Genomic DNA, 18,856 nt, shown 5'->3' on the forward strand with positions numbered 1-18,856 from the left:
GCTTGTCCTAGAAAACCAAAAAGACGGCTACTGTGAGATTAGAAAGTATGGGCTTTGCTTTAAAGTGGGAGAAAACATTTTGCAGAAGTTGCAGGCTCTAACTCGAGGGTGGGTCTGATGGTGGTGGTGATGACCAGTGAACTGTATCGTCTGGACTCGGCGCGCGGTGTGCTCGGGTGTGTGTTTGAAGTGTTTGAACACCGTCTACCCGGGATGAGCACAGCAGGGGGTACCTGGCACGGACTAAAGCAGGTGTTTCATGAGTACCTCGCTTCGTGTTTGTTCATGTAACCCAGGCACAGGTCACACAATGTGGGACATGGGAACGCGCGAGTCACTTGGCGATGCATAAATCACGAAGGACAATTTATAGCGGAAGTGGACATGACATCATGCGAACGATATTCAACAAAAACTTTTTTCATAAGAATTTCCGTGTTAAATATTTTCGCAAGATTCACTCCTGTCGTGGTTGAGTGTATTCACAAAAGACGCCCCAGCAGCAAAGGAATATTGGCTACAGGTGGGGGACATGTCTTGAGTATCCGGGGGCCATGTGGCAAAATGGCGTCCGACCCATAGCGAAAGTGAAACCGGGCCGTAACAACGGGGTCATGTCGGTTTTACCTGTGAAACAAGCGTGGGACGCTTCTCTCCCCTGTGACCGCTAGTCAACCCTGATGGCTCATGGGTACGTCCCATCTTTTTTTTTTTATATATCCCACTATTTATATCTTCAGATATTGGTATTTTTAGGGATTTCGGCATATCCTGATTTACATATTTCTAAATCAAGACATGCCAAAATTCCTAAAAAATACCAATATCAAATGGATTAATAATTTGTGTATTTTGCAATAATTATATATATATAACAAGCAGCAAAAAGAGTGCACAAAAGTGCAAAATGTTATAAAAAAACAAACAAACATGATTTGTTATTTATTGGCGTTTATTGAGGTAAAATAAGGATAAAAAGCAAACTAAAAAATTTTTTTTAATATAAATTTTTTTTTAAAGCATTGTCTCATTTGTATACAAAACAATTTATCATTTATCAAGGTAAAAATATTATCACAAATAAGGATAAAAAGCAAACTAATAAAAAATAATGTTAAAAATATACAATTTTTTTAAAGCATTGTCTCATTTGTATACATAAACAATTTATCATTTATCAAGGTAAAAAATGTTATCATAAATAAGGATAAAAAGCAAACTGATAAAAAAAAAATAATTTTTAAAATATATAAAATTTTTTTTAAAGCATTGTCTGTTTGCATACATAAAAGATGTTTCCTCTTGATATATTAATGCAACATTCGTTATTTAATTATAAGTTGTAGAACGATGCAAAACCATGTATCCATTGACAAAACAATTAAAATTAAATTGCAGTTTCCTTAACACTAATTAATTTTCCAAAGAAAAGGTTCAAAGATCTATGACAATATATCAAATGATAAGTATGAACTGAATTGCTGTCAAAAAGAGTGATGCTTTAATAGACATTTCTAAAAATAAATCAAAGTCATGAAATTAACTATAAAGGTTCTAGGTTGGATTGCAGCTTATGGTATTAACTACAATCTTTTAAAACAGATTAAAATTTTAAATTGCACCTTTATCACTAAGAAAAGGAAACCATCAACACATGTTTGAAACACAATTATGTTCAAGAATTTTAGAAGGTATTAGAAAAGAACTGTAAACATATAAATGATTCTGAATTTACCACAACACATCTCTTATTGGATCGGGTGAAAATATCCTCATTGATAAATTAATGGGTTAGAGTAAATAATAATCACAGCACAGTTTTATATAATTATATAAATCCAGATTTAGTATATGCAGGTTTATGTACAAGAATTTTACAACTGTAGGTAGAAAGTTGCACAGCTTACTTGTCCTCCACCCAGAACAATTAACTGACGTATAGGCTGTGCTCAACCCTTTCCCTTCTGCCATTCTCTTGATCCCTAGCACCAGCTAACCAAGTTGATGCATGCAAGTCAGCATCCGTAGCTTCAGGATAACTTTTTTCTTGCAGCATCTAAAAATAGAACAAATATAAGAATATGAGGTCTGCATAAAAAAGTAATCACTTAATTGTAGGTTACTGACCCTAAAATCCAGAATATAATGTGAAACAAAAAGAGGTACAAGCAAATTATACTGATATGTAAAGTGGCATAAAAATTTAAAGCGTTATAAACAGAAAGGAACTACAAGTGGAACTGCATTTGAATTTCAGTTAGAATTTCTATAGGCAGAAAAACTCTGGAAATTCTAATTTCAAAAACAATCCCAATACATGGGAACTGTAAAGATGTCTATAAACTGTCATTTTAATTCCTTTCTACACAGTGTTAACCAGCTGATTAAAGGACTACAGTCACTAGAAATTGCGTAAACATGTGTCCATATTTTATTTTGGCAATGTAATTCAATCACAATAAAATGAGGTAGGGACAGTTCTCCAGGCCTGATTTATCTTCCTGTCATGTTTTTTTTTTTATGACTCATGAAAATTCTTGTCTGCACCTAGCAGAGTCAAAGGTTAAGGTTCATAACTAAAAGATAAAGAAACAATCCAAACAGTCCTATTTTATGACAGGCATGTATTAATGTACCGTATACACACACACACAGAGTCAAATATTTAAATCCTTACCCTGAACTGTTTGTAAAATGAAGGGGTGGTTCTTGAGTCCCATTGAAGTTGTAAGATCAGGCCAACTCAGTTGAAAATAGCACAGATAGAATGCCCTCACTACATGCTTTAATGTGAAGCCCGACGCATCACCGAATGGCATTCCTGAAAACAGACAAAAATAAATACACATCATTTAAAAAAAATTGCAGTGGGCAACATTATAATACCTGTTATGACAACTAGTATTTAAAGACACCCCCCCCCCAAAAAAAAGACAGCAACAATTCAGGAAGTTTCATACAACCAAGCAAAAGTGGGTACAGAAAAATTTACTATCTGCTCTAATCAATGCCACCATAACAATGCCTTTATTACTTTTTAGTACTGCAAACATGTCATTAGTTTTATACAATGAATGGTATGGTATGGAAACCTTTAAAGGGAATCAGATAAAAAGATTTGACTCCTCCTACTAACAAATCAGAATAAAGCACATACCAAGCATGTCCTTTTTATGGGTCTGTCTTCATATCTCCCTCAAGACTCTCTACATCTTCTGCTGATTGTTAAGCGAGACTGGAACCCTCTGGCAGATTTCCCGTGTCATTTGCCTTTCCTGTTCTTGTTCCTCCATCCATGTAAACACTTTTAAGGTTGTTTGTATCATTCTTCATCTCTTCCAGAAGAGACAGTTGTTGCATCCAACTTTCTCTAGTTTTAGTTCTAACCTAAGAACACAATAGCAGAAAACATGTAAAATAATGATCTTTTCTAGCTTTGCTATAGTTCACAATGCCTGGAAAATACGCATTAATTTTGGTTAATCTTTACCATTTGTCATATCTATCTGATATGTGATCCATATTTGTTTCAAATTTTTTCACTATGGCAAAAGGCTGGGATTTTCCGCTTCCAGTTTAACTCATAAAAGCACTGTTCATAACTCTTGGCCAAGGGTAAGAAGAAAAAAAAGCTAAAATGATTATAACAAAATGGCTTTAAATTACCTTCCAAGGGGTTATGGGTCTTTATGCTGGCAGGCTGAAAACCAGACAATGGAATCGGAAGGCGCTGGGGGTGTGAAGGCAAAGGTGAAACAGTCCTTTTTTGAAAGCTGCTACTTGGGGACACCCTTGAGATGGTGCCAACACTAGTGGCAAAGAGTATGGCAATGGTGGTGGACATTGCTGGCATAACTGAATGGTCAGCATATAGTGATTCCTCGGCATCCTTCTCTCCTTCGCTGTTAGCTGTGCATCCTGTGTCAAATGAATACATTTGCATAAACTTTTTCAGCTTAGTACATTTAAACTGTCAGCTGCTGATAGGTTGTTAAAATTTTTTTAAAGAACATTTTATTGTTATTGTACAAAACTTGTTTATCACTGTATGCTATTTTACAGAAAGAGGACACAGCCTTGTGTCCTACATGATGTCCACCAAAAAAATTCCCTAAAATTAAGCAGAGGAAATGAAAACAGACCGAAATCTAATCGGAGTTATCCGTATCCTTTTTGGTTGAGTGGGAGCATTTTTTGTCATCACTCTCCACCTCCGACATTTTTGTCCCTTGCAGATTCAGCTAGATTCTTGGTAGTTACCTGCATGGAAATAAATATAGAAGGCAAATAAGATTTCACAAATCAAGATCAAAAGTATAATAATAACACACTCTTATAGTGCAGCATCACAACAAAAGCTACACTATCTGTGGTGTAATGACTGTGTTCAAACAGTTCAGGTATTATCTTTTTCTCCTTCCTTAAATCTGCAGCACACAATAACATAGAAGTCATTTTGACCATTAATGGTCACATGCTTCATAAATTTTCTTTCTGCACAAGGATTATGAATATTATGAATCAAAAGTAAATTGCACTTACTTAATGACTTGTGCAGGAGAACTGGAAGCATAGGACATGAGGAATCAGCTTTATAGCTCTAATTAATGAAGCTTGCATCTGGTTCAATAGATTGTAGTGGGAAGTTGCACACCCTGTGACCACTTTCATCTTAAAATGCCAGCAGCCAGCTATCTAGAATAACAGTAAAATAAATTATTGACCATTATGCAGTTATTATGATTTGTTGTTGAAAAAGACCATTAAAGTTGTCTGAAATGATACTTCCAGTCACAATCAGTTGTCAATGGGCTATCTATATAAGTTTTTTTTTGGTTCACCACTGGGAACACAATCCTTATGCTGCTCTTGACAAATATTCTTAATTAGCTGCTGCAGTGGAAAGTTTGGTGTTTGAAAAAGTCGTTTAAGCTAGCCTAAAAAATATAAAATTGAGAGGCAGAGTTAAGAGTCCAAAGGACCAAATCTGTCAACATTATCAGCAATATGTGACAAAGCAAGTACATTTTACACCAAAAATCCTTTACCATACAAACACTGCTTCTTGAACAAATAAACATGAAAGGTTATGAGCCTAATAATGCAGCATAGTTCACACACAGCCCAGGACTTGCAAGACAAAAAAAAACAAACCCACAATAAATAAGAGAAAAAAATATTATACTGCCCGAAGAAACCTGGCATTTTAACGCTATCGTACCAGTAAACAGACGGAACTGTCGAAGCTCTGTTACGTTCCACTTTTCGTAATCGCAATTTGAGGAAATTCTGACAGCTCCAAATTCTCTCCATTGCTAACGGCTAAAGAATTATCAAATGCAAGCGTTCAGAACTGCTGAGCACGATTTCTACCTCTGTCTGGAAAACTTGTGCATTTTATTGCGTTAATGTGTACTCTAATCTTTTTTCTCTTAGAATGATATTCTGCATTAAATTTGGACATTTCTGTAGTTAAAATCTCAATAACTATGTTAATATAGAGTATAAAATTATACGTACTGTTATCGAAGCGTCGAACACATGTATCAGTATAGAAATTGACCGCTTGAGAAGCTTTTCTGTTGGAAAAGTGTAGACTCACACATTTGAAAATGGCGGCTTTGCCTGCACGCATGTGGTCGTATGTAGCACGCCATGGCGAAGAGTCATTGCCATTGTTAGGGGTCACGACCCTATATGTGGGCATGATCTCCCGCATCTGTTTCGCCTCGGCGAGCGTGGAGCTTGGCTTATGTGCGCATGCGCTTGACAGCGGCATGCAAGACGAGTCAAGCATTGCGATAGATTGACCCCCTGTATCACAGTCGGATCAAGACAAACTTGGTGGACCCCTTGAGCTTATGGTTTCCGATGCTGCTAGGGCGCTTCAAAACGTTTATTCTCAGCCAATCACGGACACGATAAAAGTCACGTGGTACACACAAAAATTTTCCGTGCTCTCCACAGGAGTTGGTCAATGAATGGAAAGATCCGCACATACGTGAAGGAGGCACGGCGATGACAGTTTGTGAATCACTGGCGTAGTGAAGCCTCGCTTTGGCGTCTGTGTGTGTACAGCTGTCACGCGTGACGTTGCACTGCTGCACGTGGTAAGACCGGGCTGTGATTGGTTGTCACTCCTAGTCGAGCGCCAATCGCAGTGCGGCAAAAGGTGAAAGTTACTCGACTTCCTCGTGGAGTCTACTAACTGTACGCTCCTTAATAAGTTTCCTAGACGATTAAATAGCTTAATTAATAATCATCTTCGCATGATCGATTCTATAAATAAACCTCCCATGTTGTATGTTGTTGTTCGTTATGTATGACGTCACTGTTGTATGTTATTGTATGTTGTATATTTGATGTTGCTTTGCTTTATGTTGTAGATGTGTCAGTTTGCTGTATGTTGTCAGTATGTTGACAGATAAACAAGGTCTTTTCGCCTCTGCATTCATTTATTTGTCCGCACACACACTCGCAGACATGTCTGTCCGTTACAGCTGGATTATTTATTAATAACTTGCTACAACTGTATCATGGTTTGAGTCGCCATGTTTTATGTGTGTTCTTGCTGCATTGTCCACTTGCATCTTCTCGTCCTTTCCTCTTCAAGAATTTTCTTCCTTTTGTTGCTGACCTCTCCCGCCCGTGTCTGGGCCCCCTCTTTTTTTTCTTTCCTCTTTCCTCTTTTTTCCTTTCGCTCTTGCTTCTTCCGCTTTCTGTCTTCTTTCATTCATTCATTTTTACTTTTTCATGACAACTATTTTGTGGGACTAGTGAAGCTGTCGTTTTAAACAATCTTTGATTACACCTGATGGTGTACATCTGATCACTGAGAATTTAGGTTAGGTTCCAGACATCGCAGCATTTGTCAGAACAGTCTATATTTATATATATATTCAGTTTATATTTAATCCAAAGAAAGAAACCCTCCTCTCCATAAAAGATATGTAACTTTTGCTACTGACCCAGTGAACTTGCTTATAGTGTTTCAACATTATTGCTTGATACTGGCTGTGTCATGTCTCGGGGTGTAGCGCGTGACTTGCCGGTTCACTCGAGTTATTTCCCCGTTGTCTTCACGCCATATGCTGCTTGCACGAACATGGCGACACCTGCAACCATCAGGAACCAGTCATCAGCCAGCATCAGTCCTGTCAAAAGAAATTTGAAGACTTTGTGCATGCGTGCTGTTTGAGAGGAGGACGCCGCCAAGCTCCCCCACCCTTCTTCGCTACTTTATCAGTAAAGTAGAGCAACGGTTCTGCTCCAGCAGGTTGCCAAAGCTGTGATGAGAAGGTCACAGGGTCAGACACTGTGACGAGCAGCATTGAATAACACGCACTTCCTTCAGTAAGTGTAACCTCCCGAGAATTCTAAAGAGGTCTGCTGGATCATATCCTTGTTGACCCTTGACCCTGCACACCCTTCTAGGTCTCTAGTCTCTGAAACTTGTGCACGGACGTGTGTAGGTGGACTGCTGTCTGCCAAGACCAACACTTAGCCTCTTGCGAAGTTCTCTGCTGTTAGTCTCGGCGAGCCTAAACAATAAATGTGACTAAACCGGAAGCTTTGTACACACCTGCCTCGTTTTTATAGTTAACTGGAAAAATCGTCTGCCAGCTGTGCAGTAATATAAGTTCGTGGCATGTGCATGTCCTGTGCGTTACGACAGTTTCTTTGAATTCCCGTCAGCAGGACAGCAAATAGTCAAAGGAAAAAGATTCATTAAAGGAGAAAGAAAAAAAGGAAAATTAAAGTGAAGGACATGGATAAACAACAAAAACATAAACTGAAAACTCCATCAAGACGGCTTTGAAGTTTTTGTTGTCAACGACACTGAAGACGCTGCTGCTGTTGCGTGACATCTGACCTGCTTCTTCTTTCTGCAGCCGATAATTTCTTTTATTTATTTATATTTTAATTTACAAACTTTTGTGTCAGGTGATTCAGAACAAGGATTGCTTTGACTGAGTGCCGAAAGTGTTCACCAGCCCACCTTTGGTCGAACAAAAGAACTACAAGAGATAAATGCTGCACAAGGTGAACAGCATGTGCTGCAGAGCTGCATGACGCCGCAGGTGCACACAAGAAGCATCTCTCGACCAATCGCCGAGTTGGCTGTAAGACAGTTTTCCATACAAATGGCGACAGGTGCATCACGTGATGGGTGCTGGATGCGTCCGGACACAAAGGTTGATGTTTCAGTCGCTGAATGTCGACACACCGTCTGCGCTCCGGTGAGCACAGGTCAGCTCCAGTGATGCACTTGACTCATCTTCGCGTCCAGAGACCCATCTCCTACAGCTCACCACACCCTCGATATTTGCGCAGGTCTTTCTAGGTCGCATCCTGTCTTGGTGGCAAAGGTCACTTTACTGTAGACGGCGAGGGGTGCTGATGGGTGTGGCGCTGATTAGGATGGTGGAGGTTAGGTTGCAAGTCGTTGTACAAGGCTTGAGGATTAGTCTTGTAAAAAAAAAAATCCCCCTTTGATATTTTCTTTTTCAAGAATTTTTTTACCAGTGATTCACGTGGATCAAGACATTTAGAGTACTTATCAAGTTGATCAAGAAAAAAGTGAAGGATCCAGAGCCTCGCAGCTATTTGGACAGTGAGTGGTTCACCGTGTCGACCACTCATTGTCTGGGGGCAGCACAGATTCGTCACCTCAAGGTCGGGGAAGTACAGAGTGTTAGACAGCTGGGAGGTGTTACGATCTCCCCGTTATCTGGCGCCATCCACGATGACTGGCTTACATTGAGAAAATCTGCATCTTAGAGATAGTGATTAACTGACATTGCATTCTTGGAGGGGCAAGGGTGTCACAAACAGTTTCCCCTCTCACAGTCTAGAGAGCTCTTTAGTTATGGTGTCTTCATCTTTTCGTCTCTCTCGCTGTGCGTGCGAGAACGAGAGATCGTGGGAATGTAGATAAAAAAGGAAATGAGAATGAGTGGATAAAGCAGGGGGTAGGGGGGCAGGTATTTCCCGGTCATACATTTGTAGTGCTTGACATTATTGCATCGACATTAAAAATACCCTGGTCTATTTTATATCAAGAGCTACCAAGGAGCCCTCCCCCTCTCTCTGTGCTTCTAACCAATGGATTGGAGAATTGCATTTGACTTTTGTTTTCCCGGTATACGCTAATCTACGACTCCAACACAAGGGCAGACCACCCTTCCGTACAACGCAGGTGACTATCAATGAAAACGTGATGTCACCGAACGATGAAGACAATGAGAGATCCTCAGCACACCTGGGACTACTAAACTTCTGCCTCCCAAACAACGAGGATAACTTTGCCATCCTTTATGACGAAGTAGATAGGATAGTGATGATGATGATGATGATGATGATGATGATGATGATGATGACAATGATGTCAATGACGACGACGATAATACTCATCTACTTACACGTAAGCTACAAACTGGCCACGTGTGTGTACATTAAGCTATATACACCTAATAAGAACATAGAGACATGCATAATGCGTGTAAGTATATATATAACGATGTATTGCTCACATCACTTTAAAGCTAAACATCGATGGTTCAGTCAAGTGAAAAACGTGCCGAGGTCATCGCCCTTCCAGCAAGTTTCTCCAGGTTGTCAGCAGACGACAGGCAAAGGCAGTGTTCCGCCAGCCCTATCTGAGGTCAGCCAGTTTCCGTCCCCACTAACGACACAGTGGACACTTAGTCCCGCATCCACATCACACTCGAACCATTTCCGGTGAACGCACTTAGTTTCCGTCAACAGAACGCTTTTCGGCATGAAAGTCGTGAGAGGCTCATTATCTTCATTCTGTAAATTGCGGACCGATCTCTCTCCCCATCCCCAACCCCCCTTAATCTCTGTGCCTGTGTGTCCACGTGACCACCGATATGTCGTACAGCGTGCTTCCCGTCAACAGGAGGATGAGATGCCCCTGTGGCCGTTGCCAGCAATCAAGTGGAAATTCCGGCAAAATCTGGTTTTAATGACTTGGGTTCTTACGACTCACATTGGGAAGATCGTTGTGTACGGACGTGGAAGCACAAATATATTATGTCTAGCATCCTTGGTGTCCTTAGTACAAGTAGGTCAGATCGTTCGCGTCTTGTCTCCCTTAATGCACATGATCAGTAGTGTGTACCGGAGCAGCAGCAAATTACCTCACAGAATTGTATAATGAAATACACATTTTCACCACAAATATATATATAAAGTGATTTACTTTGAAAAACGTGTGCTTTTGGATATAGAATATATCAACTTTGGGGAAATAACGCACGCGCAATATACACCGGAAATGCGTAATACATGAATCTAGCCCCAAGAGTGGGACTTCCTGGATATGACCTGAACGGAAGTGGACCATTTTCGTTATAAACATCTAGCTTAGTTTAAACGACCTGGTGAATAGACAGAGAAAAGCTTTGGTCTTCTGAGGCTGTCCACTGTGTCATGTCAGGGTGTCTTCCCGTGTCCGACTGTCCACTTTGTTCTCTGTCAGTGTTCACTGTGTCGTCTTTCGGACTGTCCACTGTGTCAAGCTGTCTGGGAGCGTTTGATGTGACAGAGGTGTGGAGAGTGGTCAGACATTTGCCCGAGGGCCGTGGATGCTCCTACACACCTGTACCTGTACCACTGCCAGCGCTTTGATAATTGCGACATGTCTCGACTACAAACGCTCAAAATCGTCGGACGGCTACACGATGGGGCAGGTACGCCTGACAGCTAGTTTCCTGATGCCAGGTGTCAGTTGATAGCATCTCGTTAAAGACACGTGCTGTGGAGGTTTCCTTGTGTGACGCAGGGCTAGTGCACTCGTTGAGTTCTGCAAGCTGAGATGCACGTGCGGAAGATGCTTCAAACCCACACCTCCGCGAGCGTGCGCAGTGTCATGCATAGTTTATGAACTTGTATACTTGTGTATACGCACGTGTGTCTGAGGTGTAGAGAAGGCTACTAGACTCCCACCCTCCACACACAACCCCCATGCACATTTAAAACTGTGTGCCGCTCAAGGCCAATAATTTTTAAAAAGTGACGAGCTGGAAGGTGTTCAGGAAGGAGTGGGGTAGATCTAGCTACCTGCCCACCCTCACCCCCTATCTGTCAGCGCTGTTAACAACGCAATTTTACTGCGCAAAGATAGTGTTGTCACATGCTGTTGATCGTTTGCTACCTCAACAACCGGATTTTCCATCTTCGACGATTATAGCGATGACACAAAAATCACTTAAACTCCACGAACAACGGACTGCAGATTATAATTCTTTTTCTGTATGCAACAATATTCACACCCTTCCCATCACGCACATAGCCTCTGTTGAAGCAGAGGTATTGACATATATCACAATCATAGTTTCACAAACTATATGCAAATTAAAACAGTTTAAATTCAAGAAACAAGAGGGGGAAAGTCAAAATCACAGGGGAAAAAAAGCTAATGTTTTTTTTTTAATTCTGCAAGGAGGGATTGAAATTGGTGCTTAACGCCAAGCCAGCAACTATAAGGCTATATCACGGCAAGTAACCTGTAAACGGATGCCACATGCAGAGAAAGAACACCATGCCCGCGACGAGATGTGAACTCAAGACACCCAGTCCTCACTGTATTGCTGTTTAGTCGCCAAAGCAAGGCGCAGTCACTGTGATCCACGTTGGGGAATCATACAGGGACTGACGGACCATACAGCTTCCAGAACATACAGCACATCACTCGGCAGAAGGAAGATCTCCTTCTGTCTCGTTAACTGTTTCCAGTCGTTGGGTGGGGATCACGAGCTGTAGCGAGCAGTGTAGGCTAAGGGAGCTCACTCGTGTACAAATAAAGAAATGCGACTGCGAGAGTTGTCTACCTTCCTGTGGTTCTATATAAACCAGCCCGGAACATTAACTGATTTATGCCTACCTCCTCGCTTTGAAATCCAAAAACTAAAGCAGCATAAAAAAAGCCTGCATTATTGACTGTTTATAGAATACTCCAAAATGACAATCCAAATACTGAGACAGGATCGATTTATGAATAAGGCAATGGCTCCGTGACGGATTCAGCCAGGATAGATCCGTTAGTTTCAGACCAATGTTCCTGATATCCTGCATATATACATATCCATACAGTCTCTAGGGAAGTATTTCAATGACGGTTTTTTGTTTTGATCGGTGGCCTATGGCAAAGGTAAAGTTCTCACCTTCTCAGATCATTGGGGGTGAGGTGTTAGAGAACTCACCAAGTGTAGTGTGCTATGTGTTGTGCGTGGTAATTAAGATAACTAGACCGTGACTCACCTTACTTGGATTAAAGAGATAAGGAATTGCAAAAGGGACCCCTAGAAGACTAGCCATGTTTGTAATTTTGACAATTATTGCATCTTTTGTTATTTGTTGTAAAAAAAAAACCCTCTCGATTTAATAATGTTTTATTGCCTTGGGTTGATTATTTGCGACTCACACTAGGGGCTTGGAGGCAGATTTTTTAAATTATCTTCGCTACCATGTTAGTGTAGGTGTTTCGCATGCACGCACATGTCGGCGCGGGTGGTGGAGACATCGAGTGTAATCAGCCCGAGGGTAGCGGCTCCATTTCGGCACCTCTGTCCATTTCACGTACACATTCCCCGAGGTTCACGACATCAATCATAAACAATGTGATTCCAGCTGCCTTCTGACACCAGTCTCGTCCAGCGTCACCAGAGCACCATAGAAGGCTGCGCGAGAGAGATGGCCGTCGCCCTAATATCCCCCAAAACTAGTAAAAATTTACTCCCACCTCTGTTTTCAGTGTGAGTGGAACTCATCGCATGGGACTGTAAAGAAAAAGAAAGTGAGACATTTAAATTCCCATCCAACCTTCTAAAACTTCACCCCATAAAGCTTGTAGCTGAATCACCTTAAAATGAGTGACTGCTGTGATGTCTTCAATTTTCTACTACTTTCATTTAATTATATTAAACTACCACCTCTGACAATTATAACATGAGATGATTTGTATTCCACTGCATATTATTTATTCATGACAAAATTTTGTGTTCTTTCACCCCAAGAAGTAGAAACATGTTCATAAACCAACACAACAGGTATAAACAAAACCCATAATGTAAGAGCATTAATAGTCAAATCCACTTGTTTGGAAGTGGACAAAATGTGCACAAGCACCACAAAGTACTCTGTACAAGATTTCAGGGCCTACGTGCACATGCACTCATGTCTCAAGGTCTGAAATAAGAATTTGATGCCAGCAGCACAGAAGCCCCTTTCAGAACTGTTCACAAACCACAATTAATGTACAAAACTCACTACCATTTAAAATAGATGCATTTCATGAAGTTAAGCATACATATGCTGAAATACAAAAGTAACAAACAGCAAATTTTGCTGCAGAAACAACTAAATGAAGGTCTCCAGTAAAAACATTGTTATTGGAAACACTAAAATGAACACTAGACTTTGTTTTAAATGTTTAACTCACATTTCTTGGTTTATTTTTTCATGGGAAAGCCACAATATTTCTACAGTTGCATACAATGACCAAAGAAATTGGTGTCATTCTTATAGGCACTCTAAAGCATGTAACATTTTATCATAAAAAGTCAACTGTGGTTTTATAATCAACCCTGGTTTGTTTTACAGTTCAAGGGCTGCAAGCCAAAATGCAAACTATCATGATCCTGAGTATTTTGCCTCTGCTCCTGTGATAAAACTGGCTTGTTCTTAAAGGGAGATTTAGACTAACAGTCCCTTTGTCTGCAAATGGTATTTTGAAGGTTTTTATCTATCCAAATTTCAAAAATTTAATGATTGGGGGCAGATTCTGAATTAACAGATTAAACAATGCTTAAACATTTTTATGTTTGGTCACTTACTAAGCAAATTGATCAGGTCTGTCACACCTCAATAACAATTCACTAAACTATTTCTGGTTAATATCAAAGTCCAACTGGAATACTATAATACAGGTCCTCACTAACCATTATGAAAAATGGAAACATTTTTAATTTGCCCATCTAAGCTTTAATTTAATCTTGCAAAATTTTTAATTTGCCCATCTAAACTTAAACATTTCTTTTTCAATAAATAAACTTACTCATTTTGCAATGTGTGAAAGTCATAGGAATGTTTATGTACATGAAAGGATTACATAAACACAAACCCCAGCTCTGAATGTCCCACTTACCCTTCGAAGAATGTGCCACAAAATCAAGTCATTTAACAATTGCTTCAAGAATTTAAAATATGCCTTGAATGTCACAAAGGTGACAATGTCATTTTTAAAACAAAAACAGGCATACACATATTAACATCTCTACAAATCTGAATACAATTACACAACCATGCATAAAGGTTCATTCCTCCCTTGACCGGTACTAGCTAACAGGTAGTTGTGATGGTCTGCCAGTACTTAATATTGTGCCAGGTCACATAGCCAAACCAGAACAACTTGTACTGCTTCACTATTGCTAGAAAGGGATTTATGACATCCATGTACTTCCTCAGAACAAACATACACACTCTTACTTGAGCAAAACTTGTATAGCAATCTGGAACAATCACACACCTGCTGTTGAAGTGTATTTGTCTAATGTTCTTAATCAGTGTAACCCTCTCTGTAACATTAAGGCTGTTTGATGGTTAGAAGAACACACAGACCAAAGTGTAATTTATAATAAAATGCTTTGCGCATATTTCAGTAAATTTTGACAAAATTTCAAAGCACCACAAATTTGTCCTCCAAAATACTGCATATCATAGTGAATGTCCTACATTTTAAATTTAGATGATACATCATGAAAAATAATCTAATCAACATGTTTTAAAGGTTTTCATGCAAAATAGGCTTAACATATATATCTTAGATGATGGAAAGGTTTTATGTGAATCATTTTTTTCTTTAAGGTAACAGCTTTAACAATACTTTAAATTTTACTTTAATATTCACTATACACGCAAAGTCCACAAATTGACAACTTTGTTGCACATTAGCCGACACTAGAATACTAATTATAACATTTACCATATACCAAGACAGTAATGCTAGCATCAAGCCAGGACAGTGATCATATTAAATAGCGTGCACTTAAAACAGCATACAATGAGGATCTTCTAATGATCAGATATTTTTTCTTGTAGCTGTTTGTCACACTGTGATGTCACCATAGCCTTACTACACAAGTGCTGGGTGTTCTAAGAGCATTGATATAATTATATCATGAAACCCAAACTTGTTCTGTTTTGTTACGGTAACAAATTTACGAAGATTAAATTAATTTTTTTCTTTTATGTGTAACCTCTGCTAAAAAAAGAATACTTGATGTTGTCTAACAAAGATCATTAATGACTTGCCCTTATATTACATGCATTTACACCAAAGTGTTTTTTTTTTTAAAGTAGCTGCTTTTCACTACCCATCCTCTCTCTCTTGTATTCACTCAGACATGCACATGCATACTACCTCACACACAAACATACACTTTTGCCATCTTTTATTTCTGCTCCTTGCATATCTCACTCTTTGTTCTTCAAGTCCACACACAATAATCTGTTTTGCTTTTCAGCAACATCTATGTAAAGGTGTTAACAAGCAAATTATGCTACACCAAATTCCACAAGCAATAGCCACATAAAGCCATTCCTGTTTACATACAATCTGCCATCACTTAGCACCCTGAATACATCTCCCTTAAAGAGACAACAGGCTTCTCCCTTAAGGAACATGCTAACAAGTTTTTAAAGGGCAAAATGAGGGTTGCAACTTAAACATTATGTTTACACAATTTTCATATCAACAGTTCTGCTCTAAAATTTGACATAAATGGCATACATCTCATGCAAACAAGGATGTTAACTTCCCTTCAGATTGAATTAGCTGTGTTGATAATCTTCATGCAAGGATCTTGAATTAAAAGCACTCATCATCCAGTGACTTGCACTTCTATGCATGGTAAAGTCTTTTTCACTGCCTTTCTCTTTGCCAAAAGAATGCAAGAAAGAATGGACACAAATAGCAGGATAAAAGGCTGACCTGCTTGAAAAATTAATGCAAACCAAAGACAAACACTGAATGAAGGGAAGAAATTGTATGCCACACAAGGAATGCACTTTTCACAGACTCTTACCAAGCCACATTCCACCCCCCCATCCCCCAAAAGAATAAAAAACCCAACAAAAAACCAAAAACCGTATGTCATGTTTTACAACATCCAATTCTTGATATAAGTTTCAAATTTGCACACTTCACATCTTTAGTTTGTGACTGATGACATGCAGAACTTGACAATAACTCTATACCTTTAAGCCCTTAAATTTCAGTTTCTTTCTTTTCTTATTTTGAATCTTCTGTCTTATTTTGTGCATTGCAACCACACAAGTCTCATACCAGCTCAGCCCCAACAAGAGCAGTTATTTTTATATCAAGAATTTCTTGCTGTTACCTGTTTTTTTCTTTTTTGGGAGGGGGGGGGGTTGTTGGTCACCTTTCACGAAATAAAACATTACACACTTTTCAACATTTTCTGACAAAGGAGAAGGCTCAAGGTGAAATAAATCAACTTTTTTCTTGGAATAACGTATAAATGAACTGTCCATAAGATCTTCAAGAGAAGAGATGTGCTGACTGGTCATAATTTCAGCAGGCACAGAAATAGAGTGGAACATGGGATTCAAAGAACTAAATTTTCAACAGGTAACAAACACTAAATATCAAGTGAGAAATATGTCGGGTCATTATACAAAGCCTGCAGATCACCCCTTAAACAAAATCCACTTTACCGTACAAAAACTGCAGATTGTACAAACCATCACATAGCATTTACAAGACACAAAGTTTCCTTTACTTATAATAAGTAAAGGCTTGGACTAAAGGCATTATCTTCATATCTTCACCAATTGCCATTCTGTGGTTTTCAACTTCTGGTGCTACAACGGACACAAAGATGAGCAGAGTCTCTCAACATGACTCAATGTCTCTTCTCACTTGACTGTGAATGCACTACTCCCACCACGAGCTGCTACCCAAGCTGTGAAAATGTCCCTGAAAACAAGAAAGGCACCAATGTTGAGGTGACAATATTCATATGTTCAATACTCTGAGCTATCCATGTCCACCTATTATTTCTACCAAGTATGTAATCCAGTGTCAATAAAATTATTTACATGTTGACAACTCTTAGTTATCTCAGCCAAGTAAATGTTAATTTGAAAATTAGACTTTTTCCAGATGTACATTTCTTTTCAAAAATGATGGTGACATGAGTACACAAGTGGTCAGCTAGTGATTTTTCATTATTTTCAAGCCTATTTCTGACACTTAAGTTGTTCTTCATCCTCATAAGTTATTTTTATTTCTGCATAGTGTGTAATCATTAAAATCCATTGAATATAGGACTAAACATCAGTGATCATCAATTCTGCAGAGGACTGTCTCAATTTTTGTTGTTTTTTTTTGGGTGGAGGAATATGACTAGATATGCTAATTTCTTCTGGATTTACAACAAACTGAAATTTTATGATGGAACAACATAGGAATATTTCTTCTCTTAACTTTGAACTTTAATTAAAGTTTGGATTTATCTTCCAGGCTTGTTTAGTTTATATTTTAGGATTTTTTGAAATACCTGCAAATTCATGCACACTTATATATCAGAATAAAAGGTCAAAGCCTGGACTGAAAAGATTAAGTCTCTACTTGTAACCTGTATCCATTTCTCTCTTTGGTTTAAACACAAACTATTTATGGCCTGTATACTTATCCTTCTCAATGGCAGCTGCAAATCACCCTTTAATGAAATTTGTGACAGCTATAATTCTCTTGTTGGAAACATGGTGTAAAGCTATTATCTCTACTCACCTACAGTGTGTGACAACACACTCATTACTGCAGTACTCTGCATCCCACCCTGGATTTTCCACAGCCATGTTATGGCAACCATCCCGCACACAAAGTGCATTGGCATGTGGTGGCATCTGCAACACATACACACACTCTGAGTTCATCATCATCATGAGAAGTGAAGCATTTGTAAGCATCCATTTCAACAACAGTATCAATATTAACTCCTTTAATTCCTTCAAATCTTCTAGTGAAATGCCTGGATAATGGGAGGCAATGATGCAGTACATTGTCAAGTTCTCTTGCTGCACTTGTACATTCTGTGACCTTTTTCTTGGCCAGGATTGATGGGAAATAATCTTGATGTTCTTGCTCAGCCTACAGCTACTGTAAAGACAGCTGACAAATTTGCTGGTACTCTATTTGACCCCTTCAAACAATTTTTGGGGTACATAAGATTGCAAGAGGTGAGCGTGTCTTTATTCATATCTTCGAATCATCTGATTGTACTTTCTGATTATGTATATAACCTTGATGACTATTTAGATGCCGGACTACACACGAGCATATAAACAGCTTTGTAAAGTATTAAACTTCCACTTGGGATGATTTGTAAGCATCTGCCTCTTGACACAACCAAAAACTCATAAACTTCTTCATTTTTTTTCCCAAGTCAATTACTGCAAGTTCACCTGATAATGAACTAAGTAAGCTTCGGTGATTTTAGAAGCTGCCACATTTTTGTGCATGCCTGGTCATGCATCATCCACTGACAGCTCAGGATATTTCACTGACCTCCAATATGGGCATGTCTAAGCTTCCTTTTGTTTTCAGTGCCTGCACTGTGGTAGCTGTCCGACTACCTTTCTACTCTTATTCACTAGTATAAATCATCACAATGCATTTCTGCTCAGAATTCTCCTTTTCCAAACTTGGCAAGCGTTCTGTTGCAGTATTTAGATTTCTCTACCAGTGCACTTAAAGTATACACAGACAAAATAAATAAATAAAAACTTTTCAAAAATTACACTAAAG

At 39.0% G+C, this 18,856-nt stretch overlaps 1 protein-coding gene across 6 annotated transcripts in view; it reads right to left on the reverse strand.

Annotated features, from left to right (window-relative positions):
• Window positions 1-12,981: 12,981 nt before the first annotated feature.
• LOC112576759 (thymocyte selection-associated high mobility group box protein TOX-like) overlaps window positions 12,982-18,856 on the reverse strand; it is a 57,130-nt gene continuing 51,255 nt past the window's right edge. For all 6 annotated transcript variants that reach the window (XM_025259442.1, XM_025259443.1, XM_025259440.1 and 3 more), the window contains 2 exons: window positions 17,840-17,955; window positions 12,982-17,023 (listed from right to left, as the gene is read on the reverse strand). In XM_025259442.1, the coding sequence (XP_025115227.1) occupies window positions 16,963-17,023; window positions 17,840-17,955 (177 nt within the window). In that variant the 3' untranslated portion in view covers window positions 12,982-16,962. The remainder of the gene's footprint in view (window positions 17,024-17,839; window positions 17,956-18,856) is intronic.

The sequence above is a fragment of the Pomacea canaliculata genome, linkage group LG12, assembly GCF_003073045.1.
Source record: "Pomacea canaliculata isolate SZHN2017 linkage group LG12, ASM307304v1, whole genome shotgun sequence".
Classification (NCBI taxonomy): domain Eukaryota; kingdom Metazoa; phylum Mollusca; class Gastropoda; order Architaenioglossa; family Ampullariidae; genus Pomacea; species Pomacea canaliculata.